This window comes from Capricornis sumatraensis, chromosome 3 (assembly GCF_032405125.1).
Source record: "Capricornis sumatraensis isolate serow.1 chromosome 3, serow.2, whole genome shotgun sequence".
In the NCBI taxonomy this organism is placed as follows: Eukaryota; Metazoa; Chordata; class Mammalia; order Artiodactyla; family Bovidae; genus Capricornis; species Capricornis sumatraensis.
Genome location: NC_091071.1, coordinates 32,252,610 through 32,267,842, shown reverse-complemented (window position 1 = coordinate 32,267,842; position 15,233 = coordinate 32,252,610). Strand labels below are relative to the sequence as shown.

The 15,233-nt window shown below is 58.8% G+C and overlaps 1 protein-coding gene across 1 annotated transcript; it reads right to left on the bottom strand.

Annotated features, from left to right (window-relative positions):
* Positions 1–279, bottom strand: PRM3 (protamine 3). Its single transcript, XM_068966946.1, has one exon. It carries the CDS (start codon positions 277–279, stop codon positions 1–3), a length of 279 nt encoding a protein of 92 aa, XP_068823047.1.
* Between the last annotated feature and the right edge of the window lie 14,954 nt (positions 280–15,233).

The following is a 15,233-nucleotide window of genomic DNA, read 5'->3' as shown; positions in this document are numbered from 1 at the left end:
TCAGGAGCGCGCCTGCTTGGGCTCGGGGCTCTGCTGGACCTCCGCGTCGGCATCTGCGGCCCCTTCCTCCTGCTGCCCGGCCTCCATCAGCAGAAGCTTGCCCTGCACCGGGAGCTCCTCCTCTTGGCCCTCCTCCTCCTCCTCTTCGCCCTCCTCCTCCTCCTCGCCCTCTGACGACAAGGAGAAGTTATCCTGGCTCACGCAGGCCACGAGCTTCTTCATGGAAGATTCGTGGCCCCGGCCGTGGCCCGTGCCAAGCTTGGCACAGCGGGAACCCATCACCCTCCTCGGCTGCCTCTCTGGACTGGGAGGAAAGGCCCCTGGCGGGTACGGAGGGGCCGCTGAGGGTGGTAGGCAGGGCGCTGACATCACAAAGGGCCCCCCCCCCGCCCCGGAGCCTCCAGCCCTTGGTGACCTGAGTCTGAGCCGACACCCTACTCAGCCCGGGCTGCCAGCTGCCCCGCCGAGGCCCAGCGGGCCACCTGCTGTGGCCGCTGCCTCACCCTGCTGCCTCACCCTGCTGTGTTGCCGCCTCCATCCGGCCTTGTTTGCCCTGGCAGGGGTCCCCCCATTTGAGCTGGGGTGAGAGTTGGGGATAGAATTTCCACAAGCAGGAGAGCACACAGGCTCCTCCCCACACCCCAGAAGTGCCCAGCCCGAGAGAACTGGTGACAGTATGGGGTGAAAGGCAGCCTGGAGGGAGCCTTCCCAGGGACCTGGAAGTGTCTGGTTTCTTGACCCGGGTGGTGCCTTCACAGACATACCTAAATCGCATGTTTTTTACGATTAAAACAAAAGAAACTCAAGAAAACCCTACTCTTTACTGTTCTCCAAAGTCACCCTTTAAAGGCAGCGGCTCATAAGCCCTTGGAGTCACCAGTCTCTCTAGCTACACATGTCCGTCCAGCCCGGGTTCAGCCAGGAAGGGGATTAAGTCTCCTTGGTCATTTCTGAGCACTGGGAATTCGTTCTCCGACATGATCCATAATTGAGATCTTGTCCCAAACCCTTAGTGGCTGTGGTCAGCTGAATAAGGGCCCTCCCAAAATTCTGAGATTACCCTGGGTTATCTGGGTCGGCCCCGAATGCAACCATAAGTGTCCCTGTTAGAGGAAGGCTGAGAGATTTCACACAGGGAGCGGAGACTGGAGATGTGGCCACAGCAGAGGGACTCCAAAGGTTATAAGCAGCTGTCAGAAGCTCAGAGGAGGAAGAAACGGACTCTGTCTGAACTCTAGTGGCCCACGCTGCTTCACCCAGTTCTGCCTTTGGCCTTCTGTTCCCCCTCCCAGCGCCAGCCTTGTTCTTGCTGGAGCAGCCAGACCTGCTTCCCATCTTGTCTCCGTTCCCATTTGCCCTCGCCGCCCAGTGCCCTTTCAGGCTCTTCAGGTGACTGGGGAGTTGACCCGAAACGGGAAGGTCTGGGTGGAGTTGCATGGCTTTGAGCGTCCTGATGGCTCCAGGTGACCGGACGCCCCCAGGCTCAGGGGAACACACCAGCACACAGCTCTGGGGGATGAGACCCCTGCCCCGGCCGCTCCCCCCCTCCCCTGATCCTGTGGGGAATAGAAGCCATGTGTTTGTGCCTTCATGCAAAAGAGACCCTGACAGGCTAGCAAGTTCCTTATCTCAAGCTTTATTTGGCAGATGACTTTTGCTCATTTTACTCAAGATCTCGCGGGCTCCAAGGGGGATGTGCTGTGGTCTAGCGAGGGGCTTCCTGGCAGGTGGCTCTTTCCGGGGGGCCCAGGGAAACTTAGAGCTGCCTTCCGCATCTCCTCCTCCTCCTCTTCATCATTCGGCAGCCTTTTGGAAAAAGTTCCAGTTACGGGGCCATCTAGGGAATCTGGGGTTGGGGGTGGCTGGCGGGGTGGGGTGGGGGTGCAGGATGAGGGGGCTTTCAGACAGGGTGGGGCCCCGGAGCTGCAGGAGCCGCCCGCTGCCCACCTAAGCCCCGGCCTGGAGACCTGGGGGATGCCCGGGATGGGAGCGCAGGGGGGGCCCGCCGCACCTCTGCGGCGCCTCCTGTGCCTGCAGGCCCTTCTCCGGTGCCTGTGGCAGGGGCGCCGCCGCGTGTGGCTCCTGTGTCTGTAGTGGTAGCGGCCTCTGTGAGTCCTCCCGTGGACCGGGATGTCCTCTGGCCTCAGGTCCCGCGTCTGATCCGGGCTCTCCGTCTCGCCCTGCTGCCCGGAGCCCTGCTGCCTGGGTGGACTTTCAGTCGGACTCTTCACGCAGCATCGGACCATCGTGCTGGAGGGGGTCACAGGTGGGCGACTTGAGCTGGCTTTGGGGGTACGGGGGGAGGAGGCTGAGGCCTGCCCCCTGCTCTTGCTGTTAATAGTGTTGGTCGGGTCTGTCCACAGCCCTTGGCGGGGACTTGTATATAAAGGGGGCCCCCCACTGTGACTTGGCGGCCCCACCCCACCATTGTCCCCACCTGGGCCCTTCTGTGAAGGCAGCACAGGGCGCGGGCAGCCAACTCCTCACCCTGTAAAACGTGTCCCCCGTGCCTCGAAACCAGGGGACAAAACCTCTGAAGACGAGGGCCAGCCTCCTTGTCTGGGTCCAAGTCTGCACCCTGCCCCTCCCCCTGGGGGGCCACATGTGGCTGTTCCTGAAGCTTCCTTGCTGCCTTTGCAGCCAGTGCTGGGCCTCTCGGGGGCTGGGATGGGGGCTTATCTGTCCACAGGGTTATCTTATGCTCACTCTGTGCCAGGTGAAAGGTCAGGGCGAGGTCAGGATGAAAGGTCAGGGAAAGGTCAGGCGTGCTGAGGCATGCCCGGGCATGTAGGGACATGCCCCGACAGAGGGCGCTGCAGACACACCCCGGAGATGGGCCAGCAACCAAGCAGACCAATCAGGAGCCGACACGAAGCCCTCGCCGTCCAATCAGGAACCGACACGGAGCCCTTGAACACCAATCACCGCTGAGCCCGCGTTTTCTTCCTTATATGGGAGGCCCGGCCCGGGCTATAAAACCCCTACCCCACCCCTTACACCTCGCAGACTCCACAGACTCCCTTTACCCCGCAGACTCCCTTTGCTTCGCAGACCCCCCCCCTTCGCTTCCCTGCTTACCCGCCCCCGGGAGTTCTGCCCGAGAGCGACCGCCCAATAAAAGGCCCTGTTCAACGGTCCATAGGGGTGGTTCCTTCTTCCCGCGGCGTTTCTTACATCTGGCGCCCAACGTGGGGCTCGAGGTGAGGGCTTCTGGCACTCGCCGTAGAGGCCCCCTCGAGCTCCACCGCCGCGGTAGCCACCCGGACCCAGGCGGCTGACCAACCCCCCGGACGGCAGAATACGGGGTAAGTCCCTTCGGCTCTGGAGCCCGCCCTCCCTGGCGACCACTTCCTAGGACCCGGTAACCAGTGGCCACTTACTGGGTCCTCCCGGTCACCAGCTCGTGAGGGAGACGTCCCGAACGGCTGTGTAGTCCTCCGGCTTCGGCCTCCGGCTTCGGCCTTCCTCGGTCCCCAGCTCGGGAGGGAGACGTCCCGAACGGCTGTGCGGATCCTCCGGCTTCGGCCTTCCTCGGTCCCCCAGTACGGGAGGAAGACGTTCCGAATGGCTGTGCGGACCCCCGGCTTCCCTTGGCACCCGAAGACGTTCGGGCAGCGAGGGTTAGTCTCCGTTTGGTGATCGCCATGGGATCGACGGCCTCCAAACCCGATCCCCAATATTCCACCCCCTTAGAGTGCCTGCTGGCTGACCTGCGGACCCTAAAACTGAAGGGATATATCCGCCCCAAGCAGCTCACTTTTCTGTGTTCACAAGCCTGGCCTCAGTATCCCCTAGATAATGGCTCACAATGGCCAGCCACAGGGACATTTGACTTTGACGTCCTCCGTGATTTAGATAACTACTGCCAGAGAACGGGAAAATGCTCTGAGGCCCCCTGTGTTCAGGCCTTTTGGGCATTGCGCTCTCGCCCCACCCTGTGCACCACGTGCACTCCCCGCCAAATCCTGCTTACCATGGCTCCCCCTATTCCACCCTCCCGGGCCAAACCAGCTCCTCCCATCTCTGAGTCCTCTGCTTTCTCTGTTCCCCCGGAAGATCTGGTGGCCCCTCCTCCCTATACCTCTCCCACGGCCGCCACCCCCTCCACTCCGGCCGCTCCCGCCCCCAAGACTCCACCACCGGTCCCGGATCCTCCGGCCCTTAACCCTATCTTGTATCCTCCTCTTTCCCCCGTCACTCCCTCCCCTTCCCCGGTTAGCTCCCACACTCGCTCCCATAGCAACCCTCTGGGAGCTTCCCTTCCCCCTCCCCCAGCCCCGCTATTCCCTCTCCGACAAGTAGCCGGAGCTGAGGGTCTAGCCCAAGTCCATGTCCCCTTCTTTCTCCAAGACTTAGCACAGATTGAGGCCAAACTAGGTTCCTTCTCCTCCAACCCTACTCAGTACATTAAGCAGTTTACTGGTCTGACCCGCTCCTACGCCTTGACATGGCAGGACATATATGTCATCCTGGGGTCTACCACCACCCCTGAGGAAAGGCAGGCCATTTGGACGGCAGCCAAGGCTCAGGCCGACCAGCGGCACTATGCCAACCCCTCCCCCGAGCGCCCCCCCAAGGGGCCCAGGCGGTTCCTGACACTGACCCTGATTGGAACTACCAGGAGAGGGGTGGTGGCCAGCCGCGAGTACGCTATATGATCGAGTGTATCCTCGACGGGATGGAAACGTCCTCTCATAAGGTTGTAAACCTCCTCAAACTAGATGAGGTGACCCAGGGGCCCGACGAAAACCCAGCCATGTTCCTTAACCGGCTGACTGAGGCCCTCGTCCAATACACCAGGCTGTCACCTGAGTCCCCCATCGGGGTGGCCACCTTGGCCAATCGTTTTATCTCCCGTCTGCCCCCGATATCCGAAAAAAGTTGGCCAAGGCCGAGGACGGCCCTCAGACCCCTATCCGAGACCTGGTAAAAATGGCCTTTAAGGTCTCCCATGCCCGCGAGGAAACTGCTGAGGCCAGCCAAAAGGCAAGGCTCAAGCAAAAGGCCGAATTTCAGGCAAGCCTCCTAAACCAGCAAACCCAGGCCTTGGTAGCGGCCCTGTGGCCGGCGGTGGGCTCGGGGCCCCAAAACCCCCCTCCGGGGGCCTGCTTCAAGTGCGGCCAAGAAGGGCACTGGGCCAGGATGTGCCCCGATCCGCGACCTCCTTCCAAGCCGTGCCCGTTGTGCAAATGACGAGGACACTGGGCTAGTGACTGTCGGCCTCGACCTCTAGGGGCTGGGACCAGAGCGCCCCAGGGAGACCTCCTGCCCTCCTTCGGCTTTGAAGCTGCTGAACTTCGACGGTGACTGACGCCGCCCAGACTCGGGGACCCCAATAACCCAAGCCGAGCCCAGGGTAACGCTCCAGGTAGCGGGTAAGTCCATCAATTTTTTGGTTGATACGGGGGCTACCTATTCGGTGCTTCCCTCTTTCGGAGGCACTTTACGTCCTTCCCAGGTTTCGGTTATGGGCATTGACGGCCAACCCTCGTGTCCGCTCCAAACCCAACCACTATCCTGTCAGTTAGATTCCTGTCTATTTACCCACTCCTTTCTGGTCATTCCCTCCTGCCCTACTCCTCTCTTGGGAAGAGACATACTTGCTAAGCTGAAGGCCACTCTTCAGTTAGCTCCAGGATCAGCTCCCACGTCAGGAGCCTTCCTAATGCTACTTGTTGACCCTCCAACCCCTTCTGTTAATCCTGAGGTCTGGGACACCCGAGTCCCGGTGGTGGCTCAACACCGCCCTCCAGTCCTCATCTGGCTAAGGGACCCCACCTGTTTCCCAGCCCGGTCCCAGTTTCCTTTGTCTACTTGCAACCTCAGAGGGCTAAAGCCCATCATCGACCGTCTCATGGGACAGGGTCTCCTGATCCCCACGACCTCCCCCTGTAACACGCCTATCCTCCCTGTTCGGAAGGCTTCAGGAGACTACCGGCTAGTGCGGGATCTCCGCCTGATCAACGCGGCGGTGATCCCTGCCCATCCACTTGTCCCTAACCCCTACACCCTTCTTTCTTCCATACCTCCTCAGACTTCTCATTTCACCATTGTTGACCTCAAGGACGCCTTTTTTTACCATCCCACTCCACCCCGACTGCCAATTTCTCTTTGCTTTCACCTGGACTGACCCCGACACCCAGCTGACCACACGACTCACATGGACCGTACTCCCTCAGGGGTTCAGAGACAGTCCCCACTACTTCGGGCAAGCCCTGTCCCGGGACCTGGCTAGGTGCTCGCTCCGCCCTAGCACCCTCCTCCAGTACGTAGACGACTTGCTCCTTTGCAGCCCCTCAGAAGAGACCTCCCGACAACATACTGCAACCCTCCTCAATTTCCTTGGTTCCCAGGGTTACGGAGCCTCACACTCCAAAGCCCAACTGGCTCAGACTTCTGTCGTCTATCTGGGTCTCCAAATCACTCTGACCACTAAAGCCCTGACAGCCGACTGGTGTAGCCTCCTCCGGTCCATTTGCCCTCTGGCCGACGGAAACCAGATATTGTCCTTCTTAGGACTGACGGGATTCTTCCGACACTGGGTCCCAAATTATGCTACCCTGGCCAAACCTCTATGTGCGGCAGCCAAAGAGACTCCCACAGGGCCGCTGTCTTCCCCCACCAAAGTGATTCAGGCCTTCCACACTTTACGCTCAACTCTATTGGCTGCACCCCCTCTCTTTCTCCCAAACCCCAACTATCCACACCATCTATACACTGATGAGAAAGGAGGCATAGCCTTTGGAGCCTTGGTACAACCGATTGGCCCCGAATTGCTGCCCATTGCTTACATATCCAAACAACTTGATCCCACAGCCAGGGGATGGTTCCCCTGCCTGCGGGCACTAGCGGCAGCAACAACGTTGTACGCCGATGCAAAAAAGCTGATTCATGACCAACCCCTGACCATCTTCTCGCCTCACCGTCTCGGTGACCTTTTTGCCTCTACATTTCTTTCCGAACTCAGCGAGTCCAGGCTCCAACAATTTCACCTGGTATTCCTGGACAATCCTCAGGTTTCCGTGGGCCGCTCCCCACAATTAAACCCGCTTTCCTCGCTACCCTCACTCCCTCTCTCCTCAGAACCCCCAACCCACTCATGCTCGGAGGTCCTTGAGTCCCTTATGCAACCACCCCACAACCTGTTCTCCAAACCTCTACCAAATCCAGAGCTAAATTTGTTCGTCAATGGGAGCTCAAAGCGAGACCCCAATGGAAACCGAAGGACGGCTTATGCTGTGGTAACCACCCGGGAAGTCCTGGAGGCTCAGCCCTTTCCACCTGGGACGACTTCTCAGAAGGCTGAACTAACAGCCCTGACTAGAGCCTTACACGTAGCAGAAGGCAGACCGTATATGCTGTCCACCAATCCTGCCTAACATGCGCCTCCATCACTCCTCAGGGAGGGCTCCGACCCCCACAGGAGACTCACCAGTTGAGGGGACATATGCCCGGACAGGATTGGCAGATAGACCTCACCCACATGCCCAGACATCGAGCCTACCGCTATCTGCTGGTCTTGGTGGACACCTTTTCAGGATGGGTCGAAGCCTTCCCCACAGCCTGGGAGACAGCAGCGGCAGTGGCGGAGGTCTTGACAGCCCATCTCATCCCCAGGTTTGGGTTGCCAAACTCTCTCCAGTCTGACAATGGGCCGGCATTCATCTTGCAGATCTCTCAGCAGGTAGCTGCGGCCCTAGGTATCGGCTGGCATCTCCACATCCCCTATCGGCCCCAATCGTCAGGCAAGGTAGAGCGGGTGAACGGCATCATCAAGACGCATCTGACCAAGCTAGCCTCAGAACTGCGGCTATCTTGGGTCGACCTCCTTCCTCTGGCACTCACTCGCATTCGCACCACACCACACTCCAAAACAGGTTTGACCCCTTTTGAACTGCTCTACGGCAGGCCCTATCTCCTGACTCACCTCCCCGAGGGAGAGGCTCCCCCACTCGCGGGATACCTCCCCCTCTTCTCCCTCCTACGATCCTTGCTGAGGGAACACGCAGATCGAGTCCTGCCATAACCGACAGATGACGCAGGGCCCACCTGGCCTCTGGCACCAGGAGATCAGGTACTACTGAAAACCCTGAGTCCCGCCCACTACAGCCTCGCTGGACGGGACCCCATACTGTAATCCTCACCACTCCTACAGCAGCCAAACTCCTGGGACACGAGCCCTGGTACCACCTGACCCGCCTCAAACGAGCTCCCCCGGGTCTCCCAGAGACAGGGGTGGCCCTGGCCCCGACCCCTTCTCCTGATCACTCCTACCGCTCCACCCTCACGGGGCCGACCAAACTGACCATTACCCGAACCCCTCTGTTGCCGATTCCTGAGTGACTGAGACACCACCGTCCAAATCTTTTATGAAGAGGAGAGGGAGGGACACCTTAGGGAGAGCACCAGAGGGAGAGGGCAGAAGGAACAGGACAGAGAGGAGGAGACGCAGAGAAAGGAAGGAAAAGAGGGAAGGAAAGAACCAGGGGAAATGGAACCAGAGAAGGAAAGAGGAGAAAGTCAGAGAAAGCAAAAGAAAGTCAGAGAAAGGAAAGAGAAGAGTTGAAGAGCGAAAAGGAGAGAAGGCAAAAGAAAGTAGGAAAGGGAGATAGAGTGGCGGAGAGAGTGAGAAAAGGAAGGAAGAGAAAGAATGAAACTGAAAGAGTGAGAGGAAAGAGAGACAGAAAGGAATTAGAGAGTGTGACAGAAGAGAAAGGAGAAAGTAAGGCAGAGAAGCAGAAAAGAGAGACAGCATCGAAGGAAAAGAGAGAGAGACGAAGGCAGAAACTGCCAGGAAGGAAGGCAAAAGGCGAGAGAGAGAGAGGCCCAGCAGGGCTGGTTCGAATCCTGGTTCCAGAGCTTCCAGAGCTCCCCTTGGCTGACAACTTTGCTATCTTCCCTAGTGGGACCGATCATCATTCTCCTACTGCTCCTGACTTTCGGGCCCTCATCAAACAATGGCTCAACACGGTCCAGCTGATGGTGATGCGACAGCAGTACCAAGGGCTTCCAACAAATACTCCGTGGCAAGATTAACGGCAGACGCCCCCTGTCATCCTGACCGTACCCTACCCCATCCCGGCCGTACCCTACCCCTCGTCGCCCCCATTCAGCAGGAAGTAGCCAGAGAGAGTGGGCGCCCCTGGTCCTATATCAAAAAGGCTGGGATGAAAGGTCAGGGCGAGGTCAGGATGAAAGGTCAGGGAAAGGTCAGGCGTGCTGAGGCATGCCCAGGCATGTCGGGACATGCCCCGGCAGAGGGCGCTGCAGACACACCCCGGAGATGGGCCAGCAACCAAGCCGACCAATCAGGAGCCGACACGAAGCCCTCGCCGTCCAATCAGGAACCGACACGGAGCCCTTGAACACCAATCACCGCTGAGCCCGCGTTTTCTTCCTTATATGGGAGCCCCGGCCCGGGCTATCAAACCCCTTCCCCACCCCTCACACCTCGCAGACTCCACAGACTCCCTTTACCCCGCAGACTCCCTTTGCTTTGCAGACCCCCGCCCCTCGCTTCCCTGCTTACCCGCCCCCGGGAGTTCTGCCCGAGAGCGACCGCCCAATAAAAGGCCCTGTTCAACGGTCCATAGGGGTGGTTCCTTCTTCCCGCGGCGTTTCTTACATCTGGCGCCCAACGTGGGGCTCGAGGTGAGGGCTTCTGGCACTCGCCGTAGAGGCCCCCTCGAGCTCCACCGCCGCGGTAGCCACCCGGACCCAGGCGGCTGACCAACCCCCCGGACGGCAGAATACGGGATAAGTCCCTTCGGCTTTGGAGCCCGCCCTCCCTGGCGACCACTTCCTAGGACCCGGTAACCAGTGGCCACTTACTGGGTCCTCCCGGTCACCAGTTCGTGAGGGAGACGTCCCGAACGGCTGTGTAGACCTCCGGCTTCGGCCTCCGGCTTCGGCCTTCCTCGGTCCCCAGCTCGGGAGGGAGACGTCCCGAACGGCTGTGCGGATCCTCCGGCTTCGGCCTTCCTCAGTCCCCCAGTACGGGAGGAAGACGTTCCGAACGGCTGTGCGGACCCCCGGCTTCCCTTGGCACCCGAAGACGTTCGGGCAGCGAGGGTTAGTCTCCGTTTGGTGATCGCCATGGGATCGACGGCCTCCAAACCCGATCCCCAATATTCCACCCCCTTAGAGTGCCTGCTGGCTGACCTGCGGACCCTAAAACTGAAGGGATATATCCGCCCCAAGCAGCTCACTTTTCTGTGTTCACAAGCCTGGCCTCAGTATCCCCTAGATAATGGCTCACAATGGCCAGCCACAGGGACATTTGACTTTGACGTCCTCCGTGATTTAGATAACTACTGCCAGAGAACGGGAAAATGGTCTGAGGCCCCCTGTGTTCAGGCCTTTTGGGCATTGCGCTCTCGCCCCACCCTGTGCACCACGTGCACTCCCCGCCAAATCCTGCTTACCATGGCTCCCCCTATTCCACCCTCCCGGGCCAAACCAGCTCCTCCCATCTCTGAGTCCTCTGCTTTCTCTGTTCCCCCGGAAGATCTGGTGGCCCCTCCTCCCTATACCTCTCCCACGGCCGCCACCCCCTCCACTCCGGCCGCTCCCGCCCCCAAGACTCCACCACCGGTCCCGAATCCTCCGGCCCTTAACCCTATCTTGTATCCTCCTCTTTCCCCCGTCACTCCCTCCCCTTCCCCGGTTAGCTCCCACACTCGCTCCCATAGCAACCCTCTGGGAGCTTCCCTTTCCCCTCCCGCAGCCCCGCTATTCCCTCTCCGACATGTGGCCGGAGCTGAGGGTCTAGCCCAAGTCCATGTCCCCTTCGCTCTCCAAGACTTAGCACAGATTGAGGCCAAACTGGGTTCCTTCTCCTCCAACCCTACTCAGTGCATTAAGCAGTTTACTGGTCTGATCCGCTCCTACGCCTTGACATGGCAGGACATATATGTCATCCTGGGGTCTACCACCACCCCTGAGGAAAGGCAGGCCATTTGGACGGCAGCCAAGGCTCAGGCCGACCAGCGGCACTATGCCAACCCCTCCCCCGAGCGCCCCCCCAAGGGGCCCAGGCGGTTCCTGACACTGACCCTGATTGGAACTACCAGGAGAGGGGTGGTGGCCAGCCGCGAGTACGCTATTTGATCGATTGTATCCTCGACGGGATGGAAACGTCCTCTCATAAGGTTGTAAACCTCCTCAAACTAGATGAGGTGACCCAGGGGCCCGACGAAAACCCAGCCATGTTCCTTAACCGGCTGACTGAGACCCTCGTCCAATACACCAGGCTGTCACCAGAGTCCCCCATCGGGGTGGCCACCTTGGCCAATCGTTTTATCTCCCAGTCTGCCCCCGATATCCGAAAAAAGTTGGCCAAGGCCGAGGACGGCCCTCAGACCCCTATCCGAGACCTGGTAAAAATGGCCTTTAAGGTCTACCATGCCCGCGAGGAAACTGCTGAGGCCAGCCAAAAGGCAAGGCTCAAGCAAAAGGCCGAATTTCAGGCAAGCCTCCTAAACCAGCAAACCCAGGCCTTGGTAGCGGCCCTGTGGCCGGCGGTGGGCTCGGGGCCCCAAAACCCCCCTCCGGGGGCCTGGTTCAAGTGCGGCCAAGAAGGGCACTGGGCCAGCATGTGCCCCGATCCGCGACCTCCTTCCAAGCCGTGCCCGTTGTGCAAATGACGAGGACACTGGGCTAGTGACTGTCGGCCTCGACCTCTAGGGGCTGGGGACCAGAGCGCCCCAGGGAGACCTCCTGCCCTCCTTCGGCTTTGAAGCTGCTGAACTTCGACGGTGACTGACGCCGCCCAGACTCGGGGACCCCAATAACCCAAGCCGAGCCCAGGGTAACGCTCCAGGTAGCGGGTAAGTCCATCAATTTTTTGGTTTATACGGGGGCTACCTATTCGGTCCTTCCCTCTTTCGGAGGCACTTTACGTCCTTCCCAGGTTTCGGTTATGGGCATTGACGGCCAACTCCAAACCCAACCACTATCCTGTCAGTTAGATTCCTGTCTATTTACCCACTCCTTTCTGGTCATTCCCTCCTGCCCTACTCCTCTCTTGGGAAGAGACATACTTGCTAAGCTGAAGGCCACTCTTCAGTTAGCTCCAGGATCAGCTCCCACGTCAGGAGCCTTCCTAATGCTACTTGTTGACCCTCCAACCCCTTCTGTTAATCCTGAGGTCTGGGACACCCGAGTCCCGGTGGTGGCTCAACACCACCCTCCAGTCCTCATCTGGCTAAGGGACCCCACCTGTTTCCCAGCCCGGTCCCAGTTTCCTTTGTCTACTTGCAACCTCAGAGGGCTAAAGCCCATCATCGACCGTCTCATGGGACAGGGTCTCCTGATCCCCACGACCTCCCCCTGTAACACGCCTATCCTCCCTGTTCGGAAGGCTTCAGGAGACTACCGGCTAGTGCGGGATCTCCGCCTGATCAACGCGGCGGTGATCCCTGCCCATCCACTTGTCCCTAACCCCTACACCCTTCCTTCTTCCATACCTCCTCAGACTTCTCATTTCACCATTGTTGACCTCAAGGACGCCTTTTTTTACCATCCCACTCCACCCCGACTGCCAATTTCTCTTTGCTTTCACCTGGACTGACCCCGACACCCAGCTGACCACACGACTCACATGGACCGTACTCCCTCAGGGGTTCAGAGACAGTCCCCACTACTTCGGGCAAGCCCTGTCCCGGGACCTGGCTAGGTGCTCGCTCCGCCCTAGCACCCTCCTCCAGTACGTAGACGACTTGCTCCTTTGCAGCCCCTCAGAAGAGACCTCCCGACAACATACTGCAACCCTCCTCAATTTCCTTGGTTCCCAGGGTTACGGAGCCTCACACTCCAAAGCCCAACTGGCTCAGACTTCTGTCGTCTATCTGGGTCTCCAAATCACTCTGACCACTAAAGCCCTGACAGCCGACTGGTGTAGCCTCCTCCGGTCCATTTGCCCTCTGGCCGACGGAAACCAGATATTGTCCTTCTTAGGACTGACGGGATTCTTCCGACACTGGGTCCCAAATTATGCTACCCTGGCCAAACCTCTATATGCGGCAGCCAAAGAGACTCCCACAGGGCCGCTGTCTTCCCCCACCAAAGTGATTCAGGCCTTCCACACTTTACGCTCAACTCTATTGGCTGCACCCCCTCTCTTTCTCCCAAACCCCAACTATCCACACCATCTATACACTGATGAGAAAGGAGGCATAGCCTTTGGAGCCTTGGTACAACCGATTGGCCCCGAATTGCTGCCCATTGCTTACATATCCAAACAACTTGATCCCACAGCCAGGGGATGGTTCCCCTGCCTGCGGGCACTAGCGGCAGCGACAACGTTGTACGCCGATGCAAAAAAGCTGATTCATGACCAACCCCTGACCATCTTCTCGCCTCACCGTCTCGGTGACCTTTTTGCCTCTACATTTCTTTCCGAACTCAGCGAGTCCAGGCTCCAACAATTTCACCTGGTATTCCTGGACAATCCTCAGGTTTCCGTGGGCCGCTCCCCACAATTAAACCCGCTTTCCTCGCTACCCTCACTCCCTCTCTCCTCAGAACCCCCAACCCACTCATGCTCGGAGGTCCTTGAGTCCCTTATGCAACCACCCCACAACCTGTTCTCCAAACCTCTACCAAATCCAGAGCTAAATTTGTACGTCAATGGGAGCTCAAAGGGAGACCCCAATGGAAACCGAAGGACGGCTTATGCTGTGGTAACCACCCGGGAAGTCCTGGAGGCTCAGCCCTTTCCACCTGGGACGACTTCTCAGAAGGCTGAACTAACAGCCCTGACTAGAGCCTTACACGTAGCAGAAGGCAGACCGTATATGCTGTCCACCAATCCTGCCTAACATGCGCCTCCATCACTCCTCAGGGAGGGCTCCGACCCCCACAGGAGACTCACCAGTTGAGGGGACATATGCCCGGACAGGATTGGCAGATAGACCTCACCCACATGCCCAGACATCGAGCCTACCGCTATCTGCTGGTCTTGGTGGACACCTTTTCAGGATGGGTCGAGGCCTTCCCCACAGCCTGGGAGACAGCAGCGGCAGTGGCGGAGGTCTTGACAGCCCATCTCATCCCCAGGTTTGGGTTGCCAAACTCTCTCCAGTCTGACAATGGGCCGGCATTCATCTTGCAGATCTCTCAGCAGGTAGCTGCGGCCCTAGGTATCGGCTGGCATCTCCACATCCCCTATCGGCCCCAATCGTCAGGCAAGGTAGAGCGGGTGAACGGCATCATCAAGACGCATCTGACCAAGCTAGCCTCAGAACTGCGGCTATCTTGGGTCGACCTCCTTCCTCTGGCACTCACTCGCATTCGCACCACACCACACTCCAAAACAGGTTTGACCCCTTTTGAACTGCTCTACGGCAGGCCCTATCTCCTGACTCACCTCCCCGAGGGAGAGGCTCCCCCACTCGCGGGATACCTCCCCCTCTTCTCCCTCCTACGATCCTTGCTGAGGGAACACGCAGATCGGGTCCTGCCACAACCGACAGACGACGCAGGGCCCACCCGGCCTCTGGCACCAGGAGATCAGGTACTACTGAAAACCCTGAGTCCCGCCCACTACAGCCTCGCTGGACGGGACCCCATACTGTAATCCTCACCACTCCTACAGCAGCCAAACTCCTGGGACACGAGCCCTGGTACCACCTGACCCGCCTCAAACGAGCTCCCCCGGGTCTCCCAGAGACAGGGGTGGCCCTGGCCCCGACCCCTTCTCCTGATCACTCCTACCGCTCCACCCTCACGGGGCCGACCAAACTGACCATTACCCGAACCCCTCTGTTGCCGATTCCTGAGTGACTGAGACACCACCGTCCAAATCTTTTATGAAGAGGAGAGGGAGGAACACCTTAGGGAGAGCACCAGAGGGAGAGGGCAGAAGGAACAGGACAGAGAGGAGGAGACGCAGAGAAAGGAAGGAAGAGAGGGAAGGAAAGAACCAGGGGAAATGGAACCAGAGAAGGAAAGAGGAGAAAGTCAGAGAAAGCAAAAGAAAGTCAGAGAAAGGAAAGAGAAGAGTTGAAGAGCGAAAAGGAGAGAAGGCAAAAGAAAGTAGGAAAGGGAGATAGAGTGGCGGAGAGAGTGAGAAAAGGAAGGAAGAGAAAGACTGAAACTGAAAGAGTGAGAGGAAAGAGAGACAGAAAGGAATTAGAGAGTGTGACAGAAGAGAAAGGAGAAAGTAAGGCAGAGAAGCAGAAAAGAGAGACAGCATCGAAGGAAAAGAGAGAGAGACGAAGGCAGAAACTGCC